The 16,010-nt window shown below is 46.3% G+C and overlaps 1 protein-coding gene across 1 annotated transcript in view; it reads left to right on the forward strand.

Moving 5' to 3' along the window:
- FSD2 (fibronectin type III and SPRY domain containing 2) overlaps positions 1 to 14,370 on the forward strand; it is a 40,463-nt gene extending 26,093 nt beyond the window's left edge. Inside the window, exons 12-13 of the mRNA XM_075273381.1 lie at positions 301 to 477; positions 12,467 to 14,370. Of these exons, the coding sequence (XP_075129482.1) occupies positions 301 to 477; positions 12,467 to 12,719 (430 nt within the window). The 3' untranslated portion in view covers positions 12,720 to 14,370. The remainder of the gene's footprint in view (positions 1 to 300; positions 478 to 12,466) is intronic.
- The last annotated feature ends 1,640 nt before the right edge of the window (positions 14,371 to 16,010 follow it).

Below are 16,010 nucleotides of genomic sequence, written 5' to 3' on the forward strand. Positions count from 1 at the left end.
AAAGATGTGTCTTTCTAAAAGCTACATTAAGATAGGTTTAGTTAAAATAAAAAAAAAAACAATGATATATTCCTTTTAATATACAATATCCATTCAAACAATGCTGCAGTTCTTTGTTGCTTGTTATGTACTCCTAGAATCATGGTAGGCTTTGATTTGGAAGAATAGATTGACAAATTCTGCTGCAGTATAGTGCCCGTTTTTTAATAAATTCTTCTACATTGCTATAGGTAGCTGCTATAGTTTTGTAAATGTACACAGTACACTGATATCTTTAATATATATTTCTATACTTCTTAGGTGCATTGCTGTCTTGGCAAATCTCATACCCTTCAAGGGGAAACATTACTGGGAGGTAGAGGTGGATGAACATGCAGAGTACCGGGTTGGCGTGGCCTATGAAGATATAAACAGGAGTGCAGTTCTTGGAGCTAATAATAGTTCTTGGTGCCTCCGACATGTCCAAACACCCACCAGGTAAAATAAGTCTACATGTAAGCTAGTGAAAAATATATAAAAGAGCAAAAATAAGTGCCCTATTCCACATCGCTGGACCCAACTCGCTGCCTACAAGTAAAGTTACACTGGTGGAGATGTTAGGAGAACAAGGAAACATCATTGAAAGGTGCTCTATAGTCAACAAGATGGTGAATGTTGGTGTTCACCAAAAACGGATAATAAGAGTCATTTTCTAGTATAGTTAAGACAATGAGAACAACATGTAAGTATTGCTATAGCTACAATGGGTGGTTAGGAATATAGCAAAGTATTAGACTATTTCCTGCTGTTAGACAGACTGCTCCTCATGTCCTCTTTAGTTAGGCCCAGTTCACATCTGCGTTCGGGCCATTCCGTTTCCCTCTCCGCATGAAAAATTCGGGGAGAAAAGTCCTGCAAGCATTTTCTGTGTGGAAAACGAGTGGAAACCACATGGACCCCATTGTAGTCAATGGGGTCTGTGGGTTTCCTCAGGTATCCACTTTTATGTGGATTAGGTTTTCATTCAGGGGGGTCCCCAAGCGGACTACCGAAATGGAAACCCATGCGCAGATGTGAACCAGGCCTTAGTTGTATACATGTACTGTATGAGCAGGGTTGGAACAAAATATCTATTTTGTCTACTTCTAACATATCATTTCTTTTCTCACAATGCAAACATTTTCATTAGACATTCTGCTATTTACTATAAGAGATTCAGTAATTGTTCTATCTATTCTAAATTTATCAAATGATGTCTCATAAAGCAGTCTTCTTCTTATAATATGGTGCCTTGACTCCATCATAGATATTGAAAAATAGATTAGAACCGAAACACATAGTATATTAGACGTTACACAACTTTTCATTGGTCAGTAATAGAGATGAGCGAACACTAAAATGTTCGAGGTTCGAAATTCGATTCGAACAGCCGCTCAATGTTTGTGTGTTCGAACGGGTTTCGAACCCCATTATAGTCTATGGGGAACAGATACTCGTTAAGGGGGAAACCCAAATCCGTGTCTGGAGGGTCACCAAGTCCACTATGACACCCCAGGAAATGATACCAACACCCTGGAATGACACTGGGACAGCAGGGGAAGCATGTCTGGGGGCATCTAACACACCAAAGACCCTCTATTACCCCAACATCACAGCCTAACAACTACACACTTTACACACTCAATACCACCTCTCTGACAGTAGGAAAACACCTTGAAACATGTGTATTTGGCACTTGCAGTGAGGAGAGCTTGTCACCAGCAGTGAATTTGGCCCTTGTAGTAAGTTGAGGTTGGCACCAACATTTGTTTTGAAAATCAGGGTGGATTGAGCCTCTAACCAGCAGAGTTTGGGCAAATTCATGGTGGAGGGAGCCTCTAAAAACCCCAGTTTGGACCAATTCATGGTGGAGGGAGCCTCTAAAAACCCCAGTTTGGACCAATTCATGGTGGAGGGAGCCTCTAAAAACCCCAGTTTGGACCAATTCATGATGGAGGGAGCCTCTAAACAGCCCAGTTTGGGCAAATTCATGGTGGAGGGAGCCTCTAAAAACCCCCAGTTTGGACCAATTCATGGTGGAGGGAGCCTCTAAAAACCCCAGTTTGGACCAATTCATGGTGGAGGGAGCCTCTAAACAGCCCAGTTTGGGCAAATTCATGGTGGAGGGAGCCTCTAAACAGCCCAGTTTGGGCAAATTCATGGTGGAGGGAGCCTCTAAAAACCCCCAGTTTGGACCAATTCATGGTGGAGGGAGCCTCTAAACAGCTCAGTTTGGGCAAATTCATGGTGGAGGGAGCCTCTAAACAGCCCAGTTTGGGCAAATTCATGGTGGAGGGAGCCTCTAAAAACCCCAGTTTGGACCAATTCATGGTGGAGGGAGCCTCTAAACAGCCCAGTTTGGACCAATTCATGCTGGAGGGAGCCTCTAAACAGCCCAGTTTGGGCAAATTCATGGTGGAGGGAGCCTCTAAAAACCCCAGTTTGGACCAATTCATGGTGGAGGGAGCCTCTAAAAACCCCAGTTTGGACCAATTCATGGTGGAGGGAGCCTCTAAAAACCCCAGTTTGGACCAATTCATGATGGAGGGAGCCTCTAAACAGCCCAGTTTGGGCAAATTCATGGTGGAGGGAGCCTCTAAAAACCCCCAGTTTGGACCAATTCATGGTGGAGGGAGCCTCTAAAAACCCCAGTTTGGACCAATTCATGGTGGAGGGAGCCTCTAAACAGCCCAGTTTGGGCAAATTCATGGTGGAGGGAGCCTCTAAACAGCCCAGTTTGGGCAAATTCATGGTGGAGGGAGCCTCTAAAAACCCCCAGTTTGGACCAATTCATGGTGGAGGGAGCCTCTAAACAGCTCAGTTTGGGCAAATTCATGGTGGAGGGAGCCTCTAAACAGCCCAGTTTGGGCAAATTCATGGTGGAGGGAGCCTCTAAAAACCCCAGTTTGGACCAATTCATGGTGGAGGGAGCCTCTAAACAGCCCAGTTTGGACCAATTCATGGTGGAGGGAGCCTCTAAAAACCCCAGTTTGGACCAATTCATGGTGGAGGGAGCCTCTAAACAGCCCAGTTTGGACCAATTCATGGTGGAGGGAGCCTCTAAACAGCCCAGTTTGGGCAAATTCATGGTGGAGGGAGCCTCTAAACAGCCCAGTTTGGGCAAATTCATGGTGGAGGGAGCCTCTAAACAGCTCAGTTTGGGCAGATTCATGGTGGAGGGAGCCTCTAAACAGCCCAGTTTGGGCAAATTCATGGTGGAGGGAGCCTCTAAAAACCCCAGTTTGGACCAATTCATGGTGGAGGGAGCCTCTAAACAGCCCAGTTTGGACCAATTCATGGTGGAGGGAGCCTCTAAAAACCCCAGTTTGGACCAATTCATGGTGGAGGGAGCCTCTAAAAACCCCAGTTTGGACCAATTCATGGTGGAGGGAGCCTCTAAACAGCCCAGTTTGGACCAATTCATGGTGGAGGGAGCCTCTAAACAGCCCAGTTTGGGCAAATTCATGGTGGAGGGAGCCTCTAACCAGCCCAGTTTGGACCAATTCATGGTGGAGGGAGCCTCTAAAAACCCCAGTTTGGACCAATTCATGGTGGAGGGAGCCTCTAAACAGCCCAGTTTGGACCAATTCATGGTGGAGGGAGCCTCTAAAAACCCCAGTTTGGACCAATTCATGGTGGAGGGCGCCTCTAAACAGCCCAGTTTGGGCAAATTCATGGTGGAGGGAGCCTCGAAACAGCCCAGTTTGGGCAAATTCATGGTGGAGGGAGCCTCTAAAAACCCACAGTTTGGACCAATTCATGGTGGAGGGAGCCTCTAAAAACCCCAGTTTGGACCAATTCATGGTGGAGGGAGCCTCTAAACAGCCCAGTTTGGGCAAATTCATGGTGGAGGGAGCCTCTAAACAGCCCAGTTTGGGCAAAGTCATGGTGGAGGGAGCCTCTAAAAACCCCCAGTTTGGACCAATTCATGGTGGAGGGAGCCTCTAAAAACCCCAGTTTGGACCAATTCATGGTGGAGGGAGCCTCTAAACAGCTCAGTTTGGGCAAATTCATGGTGGAGGGAGCCTCTAAAAACCCCAGTTTGGACCAATTCATGGTGGAGGGAGCCTCTAAACAGCCCAGTTTGGACCAATTCATGGTGGAGGGAGCCTCTAAAAACCCCAGTTTGGACAAATTCATGGTGGAGGGAGCCTCTAAACAGCCCAGTTTGGGCAAATTCAATGTGGAGGGAGCCTCTAAACAGCCCAGTTTGGGCAAATTCATGGTGGAGGGAGCCTCTAACCAGCCCAGTTTGGACCAATTCATGGTGGAGGGAGCCTCTAAAAACCCCAGTTTGGACCAATTCATGGTGGAGGGAGCCTATAAACAGCCCAGTTTGGACCAATTCATGGTGGAGGGAGCCTCTAAAAACCCCAGTTTGGACCAATTCATGGTGGAGGGAGCCTCTAAACAGCCCAGTTTGGGCAAATTCATGGTGGAGGGAGCCTCTAAACAGCCCAGTTTGGACCAATTCATGGTGGAGGGAGCCTCTAAAAACCCCAGTTTGGACCAATTCATGGTGGAGGGAGCCTCTAAACAGCCCAGTTTGGACCAATTCATGGTGGAGGGAGCCTCTAACCAGCAGAGTTGGTGGAAATCAGGGTGGAGGGAGCCTCTAACCAGCAGAGTTGGTGGAAATCAGGGTGGAGGGAGCCTAGTATTAGCAGAATTGTGCAACGCTTATGGTGGATGAGTATGAGGATGCGGAGGAATTGGAGAGGTTGAGTACAGACATGGAGTTTCATGTTGGGGTGCTTTACACAGGTGGGCCCAAAAATGAAGGCTCTATCCAGTGGTGGTTCATTTTTATCAAAGTGAGCCGGTCGGCACTCTCAGCTGACAGACGGGTGCGCTTGTCAGTGATGATGCCACCGGCTGCACTGAACACCCTCTCAGATAGGACGCTGGCGGCAGGACAGGACAGCACCTCCAAGGCATATAGGGCAAGTTCAAGCCACAGGTCCAACTTCGACACCCAATACGTGTAGGGCGCAGAGGGGTCGGAGAGGACAGGGCTGTGGTCGGAAAGGTATTCCCGCAACATGCGCCTATACTTCTCACGCCTGGTGACACTAGGACCCTCCGTGGCGGCACTTTGGCGAGGGGGTGCCATCAAGGTGTCCCAGACCTTAGACAGTGTGCCCCTCGTTTGTGTGGACCGGTGAGAACTTGGTTGCCTACTGGAGGAACTGCCCTCCCTGCCGCCAACGTCACATGCTGGAAACATCTCCATCATATTCTGCACCAATTGCCTGTGGCAAGCATTGATGCGATTGGCCCTCCCCTCTACCGGAATAAAAGACGAGATGTTGTTTTTATACCGGGGGTCAAGGATAGCAAAGATCCAGTACTGGTTGTCCTCCATGATTTTGACAATACGCTTGTCGGTTGTAAAGCACCCCAACATGAACTCAGCCATGTCTGCCACAGTGTTAGTTGGCATGACTCCTCTGGCCCCACCGGAAAGTTCAATCTCCATTTCCTCCTCATCCTCCATGTCTACCCATCCGCGCTGCAACAATGGGACGATTCGAAGTTGCCCGGAAGCCTCCTGTATCACCATCACATCATCGGACAACTCTTCTTCCTCCTCCTCCATTAAACGCAGTGAAGCGGACAGATGTGTGGACCTACTCTCCAGCTGTGACGGATCGGAAGCTATCCCTAACTCCTCTGTGTGATCTGAGTTATCCCTGATGTCAATCAGGGATTCTCTCAGAACACACAAAAGAGGGATTGTAAGGCTCACCATCGTATCCTCAGAGCTCACCCTCCTTGTGGACTCCTCAAAGACCCGTAGGATGTCACAAAGGTCTCTCATCCATGGCCACTCATGGATGTGAAACTGAGGCAGCTGACTTTGTGGCACCCTAGAGAATAGAGAGATACCGAGCACACTTATAGTGTAGATGGTCTATTATAAATATATAGATGAATTATCTGGTGTTTATGAAAAGAACTCAGGACCTGGTGGCCTCTCACCTGATCGGGTTGTGACTCCGTTCACAACTCCGTTTTCAGCAATATTAGGCTTCGTCAGAGTGAGAGTGGCAGCACGTCTCTATAACACTGGTCAAAAACCAGGAGGATGCACCAATGGAAGAACAAAAGGACGGCGCTCTCAGGTCCAAAGGAATTTATTCAAAAAGAAGATTGCACAACGCAAAAACAGTTGCCGCGTTTCGGGTCAGAACCCTTTATCAAGTGCGTAACTAGTTAAAAACAATAAATATAGTATATGTATAAAAAACATGAATATACAAAGACATAATTTAAAAAACAGATTAGCTTGTCAAAGAAAAAAACAACAGACCACAACGTTATTAGGCAAGAAAATCATTTACCTATAAACCCAGAACCTATAAACAAATCCAAGGTATATTATATGAATTCTGAATTAAACTCAGGTGATGTATTACACATCATTAGTCATAGACAAACTATTATATATTGATCATATTATTCATACTCGAGATAACTATAGATCCTTAACATCCCATATGTTCAGTGACTATTATTATATTTCATTAGAACAAGATTCCAGCAATAATATTGTCTTACCTTCACTAATCGAGCTTCACTCAAGCTAGGAAGAAATAAACTCTATCCGGAGCGCCTCGGCCTATTTATCCGTACCGCTCCATGTGCCACTTCCGGAGGAAAAAGATGCGGTCCAAGCTGGAACGCATGCTCATTAGCTAGATGTTACGAGCCTTTGTGCAAATTTTTTCGGCGGAATATTCTATCACCACAAGAGCACGGGCACTCCGCCCGCACCAGAGAAACCAACAGTACGGGCTAAGAAAAAACGGTGGTACGACCTATCAAGAGTCGTATAGCTAAATATGCAAATGTGAATAAAAAATAAAATAAAAGGAAGTCATGCGGTTCAACCTGGAACGCATGAACTTCTGCGCATGCGTAAAAGGACAATCTGCTATACGAGTCATCTAAAAGAATTCATAGTGATGATATTTGCCTAGGACGTAACATAAAAGTTTAGAAAATGATTCTAATTAGAAAACATAAAAATCTATATGATTACATTCCTAAAAATATATATATATAAATATAGCCCACCATGTTCATGATATACTCGATATTGGTACATTAAATTTCTATCTGACTATTATACAAATTAAAAATGAAAAATAAATTGAATAATTTAAATAGTTTAAAACATGCATTTCAACCAATTATATAGGCCCTTCCCTAAAAATACACCTTTTAGTTAACAGTATACATTAAGAATGACCAAAAGGATTATACAAGGTAACTCATCTGTTTACATCCTCAGTTGCGATATTTAGGCCCGCTGGATGTAATGTATTAAATGGCCATGGCCACTCATGGATGTGAAACTGAGGCAGCTGACTTTGTGGCACCCTAGGGTTTTGTAGCTGGTATTCCATCAAAGGTCTCTGCTGCTCAACCACTCTATTCAACATCTGAAACGTTGAGTTCCAGCGTGTGGGGACGTCGCACAAAAGCCGGTGTGGCACATGCAGGCGTTGCTGGTGAGATTTTAAGCTAGCAGCGGCTACTGTCGACTTGCGAAAGTGGGCGCACATGCGCCGCACTTTCACCAGTAGCTCTGGAACATTGGGGTAGCTCTTTAGGAAACGTTGCACCACTAGGTTGAAGACGTGGGCCAGGCATGGAACATGTTGGAGTCCGGCAAGCTCCAGAGCTGCTACCAGGTTCCGGCCGTTATCACAAACGACCATGCCTGGGCCCAGGTGCAGCGGCTCAAACCATATTGCCGTCTCATCGAGGAGGGCATCCCTCACCTCGGAGGCAGTGTGCTGTCTGTCCCCCAAGCTGATCAGCTTCAGCACAGCCTGCTGACGTCCACCAACGCCAGTGCTGCAACGTTTCCAACTCGTAGCTGGGGTCAATCTAACAGCGGAGGAGGAGGCGGTGGCGGAGGAGGAGGCGGTAGAGGAGGGGGGTGTTCTTCTCGTGTCCCTGCCAGGAATGTTAGGCGGGGAGACGAGGTACACCGGGCCAGTTTGGGAAGCAGTCCCAGCCTCAACTACATTCACCCAGTGTGCCGTCAGTGAAATGTAGCGTCCCTGTCCGCATGCACTTGTCCACGCATCGGTGGTCAAGTGGACCTTTGTGCAAAGCGCGGAACTAAGGGCCCGCCTGATGTTGAGTGACACGTGCTGGTGCAAGGCGGGGACGGCACACCGGGAGAAGTAGTGACGGCTAGGGACGGCATAGCGAGGTGCCGCAGTTGCCATCAGGTCCAGGAAGGCGGGAGTTTCAACAAGCCGGAACGCCAACATCTCCTGGGCCAGCAGTTTAGCGATGTTGGCGTTCAAGGCTTGCGCGTGTGGGTGGTTAGCAGTGTATTTCTGCCGCCGCTCCAATGTCTGAGAGATGGTGGGTTGTTGTAAAGAAGCACCTGATGGTGCCTTTGATGGTGCAGGAGAAGGAGATAAGACAGGAACAGGGGAGGATGAGGGAGAAGTCAACAAAGTGGCGGAGGCAGATGAAGTGGTGTCCTGGCTCGTCCTCTGGAGTGCATCGCCAGCACAGTCAGCAGTGGCAGTGGCAGAGGCAGAGGCAGTGGCAGTGGCGTGAACGGCAGGCGGCCTTTGTCCTGCCGTTGCTGCCTGCCACTGATTCCAGTGCTTGGATTCCAAATGACGGCACATTGAAGTGGTGGACAGGTTGCTCTTCTCAGAGCCCCTAATCAATTTCGAGAGGCAAATTGTGCAGACAACACTATATCTGTCCTCGGCGCATTCCTTGAAAAAACTCCACACCTTCGAGAAACGTGCTCTCGAGGTGGGAGTTTTTCGGGGCTGGGTACGAACTGGAACATCTTGGGAGATTCCGGGTGTGGCCTGGCTTCGCCTAAGCTGCTGACCTCTGCCTCTGCCTCTAGCTACCCTTTTTGGTGCTGCACCTGCCTCAACATCCACACTACTTTCCCCGCTTGACATCCCCCCTGTCCAGGTCGGGTCAGTGTCCTCATCATCCACCACTTCCTCTTCCAACTCCTGTCTCATCTCCTCCTCCCGCACAATGCGCCGGTCAACTGGATGCCCTGACGGCAACTGCGTCACATCATCGTCGATGAGGGTGGGTTGCTGGTCATCCACCACCAAATCGAACGGAGATGGAGGAGACTCTAGTGTTTGAGCATCTGGACACAGATGCTCCTCTGTTAGGTTCGTGGAATCGTGACGTGGAGAGGCAAGTAGCAAGAAATGAGGGTATTTATAACCCCAATATATTCTTTGAATTACCAGTCAGAAACTGGCACTATATGGCAGTAGCAAGAAATGAGGGTATTTGTAACCCCAATATATTCTTTGAATTCCCAGTCAGACAATGGCACTATATACCAGTAGCAAGAAATGAGGGTATTTATAACCCCAATATATTCTTTGAATTCCCAGTCAGACAATGGCACTATATACCAGTAGCAAGAAATGAGGGTATTTATAACCCCAATATATTCTTTGAATTACCAGTCAGAAACTGGCACTATATGGCAGTAGCAAGAAATGAGGGTATTTGTAACCCCAATATATTCTTTGAATTCCCAGTCAGACAATGGCACTATATACCAGTAGCAAGAAATGAGGGTATTTGTAACCCCAATATATTCTTTGAATTCCCAGTCAGACAATGGCACTATATACCAGTAGCAAAAATTGTGGGTGCACGTAACCCCAATATATTCTTTGAATTCCCAGTCAGACAATGGCACTATATACCAGTAGCAAAAATTGTGGGTGCACGTAACCCCAATATATTCTTTGAATTCCCAGTGAGACAATGGCACTATATACCAGTAGCAAAAATAGTGGATGTATATAGCCCCAATTCTATTGCTAGGGGACTTGCAGGGTATTTCTGAGGTGAAGGTGGGGGGGCACACCGTTGGAACGGGGATTTGGGGTGTATATATGGGGTACACGGGAATACACTGTCAGTGTGTTCCATTCAGGATCCTGGGAAAGCTGGGTTGCGGTGATTGAGCCCGTCAGTGCCACGTTACACTGACAAGCTTCTCCCTGGAATTGAAGTTATATGTAAGCCCAATATATTCTTTGAATTCCCAGTCAGACAATGGCACTATATACCAGTAGCAAAAATTGTGGGTGCACGTAACCCCAATATATTCTTTGAATTCCCAGTGAGACAATGGCACTATATACCAGTAGCAAAAATTGTGGGTGCACGTAACCCCAATATATTCTTTGAATTCCCAGTCAGACAATGGCACTATATACCAGTAGCAAAAATAGTGGTTGTATATAGCCCAAATTCTATTGCTAGGGGACTTGCAGGGTATTTCTGAGGTGAAGGTGGGGGAGCACACCGTTGGAACGGGGATTTGGGGTGTATATATGGGGTATACGGGAATACACTGTCAGTGTGTTCCATTCAGGATCCTGGGAAAGCTGGGTTGCGGCGATTGAGCCCGTCAGTGCCACGTTACACTGACAAGCTTCTCCCTGGAATTGAAGTTATATGTAAGCCCAATATATTCTTTGAATTCCCAGTCAGACAATGGCACTATATACCAGTAGCAAAAATTGTGGGTGCACGTAACCCCAATATATTCTTTGAATTACCAGTCAGAAACTGGCACTATATGGCAGTAGCAAGAAATGAGGGTATTTGTAACCCCAATATATTCTTTGAATTCCCAGTCAGACAATGGCACTATATACCAGTAGCAAAAATTGTGGGTGCACGTAACCCCAATATATTCTTTGAATTCCCAGTCAGACAATGGCACTATATACCAGTAGCAAAAATTGTGGGTGCACGTAACCCCAATATATTCTTTGAATTCCCAGTGAGACAATGGCACTATATACCAGTAGCAAAAATTGTGGGTGCACGTAACCCCAATATATTCTTTGAATTCCCAGTGAGACAATGGCACTATATGGCAGTAGCAAAAATAGTGGGTGTATATAGCCCCAATTCTATTGCTAGGGGACTTGCAGGGTATTTCTGAGGTGAAGGTGGGGGGGCACACCGTTGGAACGGGGATTTGGGGTGTATATATGGGGTATACGGGAATACACTGTCAGTGTGTTCCATTCAGGATCCTGGGAAAGCTGGGTTGCGGCGATTGAGCCCGTCAGTGCCACGTTACACTGACAAGCTTCTCCCTGGAATTGAAGTTATATGTAAGCCCAATATATTCTTTGAATTCCCAGTGAGACAATGGCACTATATGGCAGTAGCAAAAATAGTGGGTGTATATAGCCCCAATTCTATTGCTAGGGGACTTGCAGGGTATTTCTGGGGTGAAGGTGGGGGGGGCACACCGTTGGAACGGGTATCGGGGTATATATCGGGTATACGGGAATACACTGTCAGTGTATTCCATTCAGGATCCTGGGAAAGCTGGGTTGCGGCGATTGAGCCCGTCAGTGCCACGTTACACTGACAAGCTTCTCCCTGGAATTTAGCTCTTATAAGAGCTGTTGGTTGTCTTCTCCTTCCTATCCTAGCCTGTCCCTGCCTACCCAGAATCTAAGCCCTAGCTAACTGGACGGAAACCTCCGTCCCCGGTGAATTGCAAGCTCAGAATGACGCGAACCTGGGCGGCGCTGTTCTTTTAAATTAGAGGTCACATGTTTTCGGCAGCCAATGGGTTTTGCCTACTTTTTTCAACGTCACCGGTGTCGTAGTTCCTGTCCCACCTACCCTGCGCTGTTATTGGAGCAAAAAAGGCGCCAGGGAAGGTGGGAGGGGAATCGAGTAATGGCGCACTTTACCACGCGGTGTTCGATTCGATTCGAACATGCCGAACAGCCTAATATCCGATCGAACATGAGTTCGATAGAACACTGTTCGCTCATCTCTAGTCAGTAAGCATCGACTGATTTTTTTCCACTTATTGATATGCATTAGTATTGGCTGCAATATTTCTTTGTCGCTCGGCTCCACTAGGTTATATACTATTTATACTCAGCAGATTTGTTACACAAATTTTGGAGACTGTCCTATTCATCTAGGTAAGTCTAGTAGAAATCCATATGCCCCCCAACAGCATTTCTCTATAGAATATCTACTAATTGTAATAATAGAAGGAGCAGTCATTCATAGGCTTATATGAGAATATAATAAAATATACTCTAAATAATAATGTGTCATTGTACTAGAACCCTCTGGGGCACATATCTGTAAGAAATGGAATAAATAACTAAAAATGTTCTGTAACACTTCAATCTGCGCCTGTTGCTTTGATAAGTTGACAGATCTGTATGGTGACTGCAAGCTATTTTATATGACTGCTGCTAAAAGGATTATTTATATTAATAACAATAAATTGGAGATTTGGTATTTACCTAATCCCCTGACATATTGTTTTATACGGAGATGTATTTCACTTATGAGATCTATAAGACGGTTGTATTGCAGTGTTTTGTGAATTACTTTTGTATCATTTTATTCTTTTCCGCAGGCACAGGTATGAATTCTTGCACTGCGGCGTGTCTCCAGATATTCGGGTATCAATACCTCTACGAAGAATTGGAATCCTACTTGATTATGATTGTGAAAGTTTATCATTTTTTAACATGGACATTCTGCAGCACCTGTACACATTTGAGTGTCAGTTTCGCCATCTAGTACATCCATGTTTTGCACTGGAAAAACCAGGACAACTGAAGATACATAATGGAATTCCAATCCCTCAGTCACTGAAACTGCCCTGAAATGAACTGTTGGATTCCCTGTAGAATGGTACACCGATACATTGGAGACCATAAACATTTAATGGGAACTAGTCTTTGTTAGGCTGAGGTGCCCTCATTGCTGTAAAATACTCCCAATTGAATGCAAATATTTAGCACATGGGTATTACATCATGTGAATTAAGTAAGATAAGTAACCTCTGTATATTTTGCCCACATTAGCAGTTTTCTTCCTGTTATAGTATAAGTACTCTATAGAATACACCGCAAAAACTTTAATATATGGACAATTCATTTTTAACCATGCACTTACATCTGCCTAAATGCAGGATATCAGGGGGTCAGACAATGAGGTTATATTTTAAGAAGAATACTTTAGCCACACCTGTTTTAGTTAATATAGCATTATGGCTTGTAGATCAGTGACACAGAATGTCTAACTCACACTGCAAAATCATAGTGTGTTCCTATGTAATCCAGCTTCGGTCTGTCTCTGCCTCACACTTGTGATTGTTATCTCACCGTCAGCTCTTACAATGCGAACTGCAGGGAGGAGCAGTGAAGCTGCATCTCATAAAAATACACTGGACATTCTGCACACAGCACACATCGAAAGTATAGGCATTTAGTGGCAGCCATAGGAGTTTCAGAAGTCTGTAGCAGATAACTGTATGGCGTATCCTACTATAAGGTTGCTCTGCTGCCCCCTTAGATATGTGTGAAATGATATGTGATAGTAAGACATACAGAGAACAAGGAGGGGAGGAGGGCACAGTATTTCATAGGTGATGATATTCTGTAGTTCACGGGAGCCCTAACACAGAAGAGCAAGTACTGGACTGATAGTTATACTGAAATCACATGACTGCTTATAATGAAAGCGTTCAACATGTATGGATGCAACCAAACTGAGACAACACAGATTACACAAGCTGGTAAGCTATGAGCCGTTCACATGACAAATTCTGCCTTTGTGCAGCTGAATCAAGTTTGAGCAGGACACTTATTGTTTCCGTGTCCTAAAAAAAAGGTGCATCTGCCACTGTCACTGAAAACAATGGGAGGCAGATTCTGGCTGGAATGTAGAGCTGATTTAGAGGCCTTAGAGGAATTTGGAGAAAGGCAGATTCCCAATGTGAACATACCCTTAGCCTTATATGTGTATAAATATTCCTGGAGTAGTGCTTTAAGTTAAAGAGGTTGTATGAAAAGGTCTGTATTAGAGATGAGCGAACACTATTCGAAACAGGCGTTTCGAATAGCACACTCCCATACAAATGAATGGAAGGGGCCAGCACGCAGACTTTGCTGCCGGCTGGCCACTTAACCCCCCGAGTGCCCGCTCATCTCTAGTTTGTATCACTCTTGTTCATGGGTTGTGTTCGGTTCTGAAGCCCAGCTTCATTCTATTCCTGCTGAAGGGCAGAAACAGCCGATGGTCACAGAGCAGTGCTTCTCTATTACAGCTGTTTTAGGATGAGGTCACACTACAAAGGATTATGTAGATAATCTTGTTTCCCTTAGTCCTAACAGCGGCACAATGTGGGGTATTTCGTGCCCCTGTGTGCTGGTAGGACAGGCGGAATTTTAATTAGCCATGTATTAATTTCACATGGCTTGTTCCCTTTAAGAGGGCACAGATACCTCCCCCCTGTGCGTAAATAACAAGTAATAATACATACATTCCAAAATAAACAACAATAGGGGGGGAATCCTTGTGCCGCTGTTAGGACTAAGGGAAACAAGATTATCTACATAATCCTTTGTTCCCTGTCGTCCCTACCAGCGGCACAATGTGGGGAAATAGCAAGTAATCCCCATAAGGGTGGGAGATTAAACACAAGCAGAATGTAATACAGTACGCCCGAAGGCAGTAGCTTCTGAGCCATACCGATCAAGTCGGTAGTGCTTCACAAAGGTCAATTCTGAAGACCAGGATGCTGCTGCACAAATCTGGTCCAAGGTGAGAGCCTTGACCTCTGCCCAAGAGGTCGATACTGCCCGCGTCGAATGGGCCCTTAGGACGGTCGGCGGAGGTAAGTTCTGACTCACAAACGCCAACTTGATTGCTTCCTTCACCCAGCGAGAGATGGTGACCTTAGAAGCCTTGCGGCCTTTATGGCCCCCTACATAATTTATTAACAAGTTCTCAGATCTCCTGAAAGCGCGTGTGCGCTGAAGGTAAATCTGCAGGTTCCGGACTAAATCTAGGGTATGCCACTTCTCCTCCTCAGGGGAAGTGGGCACGGGAAAAAAGGTTGGCAAGCAAATGAGCTGACTCACATTCGCCCTAGAAGAAACTTTCGGCCTGAATCCTGGCAGAAATCTCAACTGAACACGGTCTTCAAAGAAGGCAATGTAAGGAGCTTCCGATGAGAGTGCTTGAAGCTCCCCTACTCTTTTTGCCGAGGTGATAGCGAGGAGAAAAGATACCTTATAGGTCAGCCACTTTAGATCCACCTCCTCCAGAGGTTCGAATGGAGCAACACAAAGTGCCGTTAGGACCTTGCTGAGGTCCCATTGGTGGACAGGAGCAGAAACTGCTGGTCTCAGCCTAGTTGCCCCTTTGATAAAGGTGCTCACTAAAGGATCCTGAGACAACCGCCTCCCCAGATAGGCGGACAAAGCGGCTACATGTACCTTCAGGGTAGAAGCTGCAAGCCCTCTGTCTAGGCCGTCCTGCAGGAAATCCAGGATCGCCCTCACAGGGGGATCGGAGGAGTCCACTTCGTGTTCCGTGCACCAGGCCTGGAAAATATTACCGATCCTACGGTAATTCTTATTGGTCGAGGTGGCTCTGGCGCTGGCTAAAGTCCTTAGGACGCCTTGAGACAGTCCTCTATTCCTTAATAGGGACTGGTCAACCTCCAGGCTGTCAGATTGAATCTCCTCAGATCGTGGTGTCTCAGCTCTCCTTGTGTCACCAGATCTGGGAGGGGGGGAAGCCTCCAATACCTGCCTTGACTCATCCACATGAGCTGGGCAAACCAAGTCCTTTTCGGCCAGAACGGGATTATGGCAATTCCCGAGACTTGGTCCTGTCTGATTTTCATCAATACCTTGGGTATGATGGAAACTGGAGGGAAAATGTATATCAGCCTGAACCTCCATGGGATGGACAGGGCATCCACTGCCAAGGCATTGTCCTCCTGGTACAGAGAGCAGAAGGTTTCCACCTTGGCGTTGAGTCGGGTTGCCATGAGGTCGACATCCGGAAGGCCCCATGTTTGGACAATCTGATGGAATATGTCTTGATTGAGAGACCATTCTCCTGATACAGGGATACCCCGACTCAACTGATCCGCTACTATG

The sequence above is a fragment of the Leptodactylus fuscus genome, chromosome 5 (genome assembly GCF_031893055.1).
Source record: "Leptodactylus fuscus isolate aLepFus1 chromosome 5, aLepFus1.hap2, whole genome shotgun sequence".
Classification (NCBI taxonomy): domain Eukaryota; kingdom Metazoa; phylum Chordata; class Amphibia; order Anura; family Leptodactylidae; genus Leptodactylus; species Leptodactylus fuscus.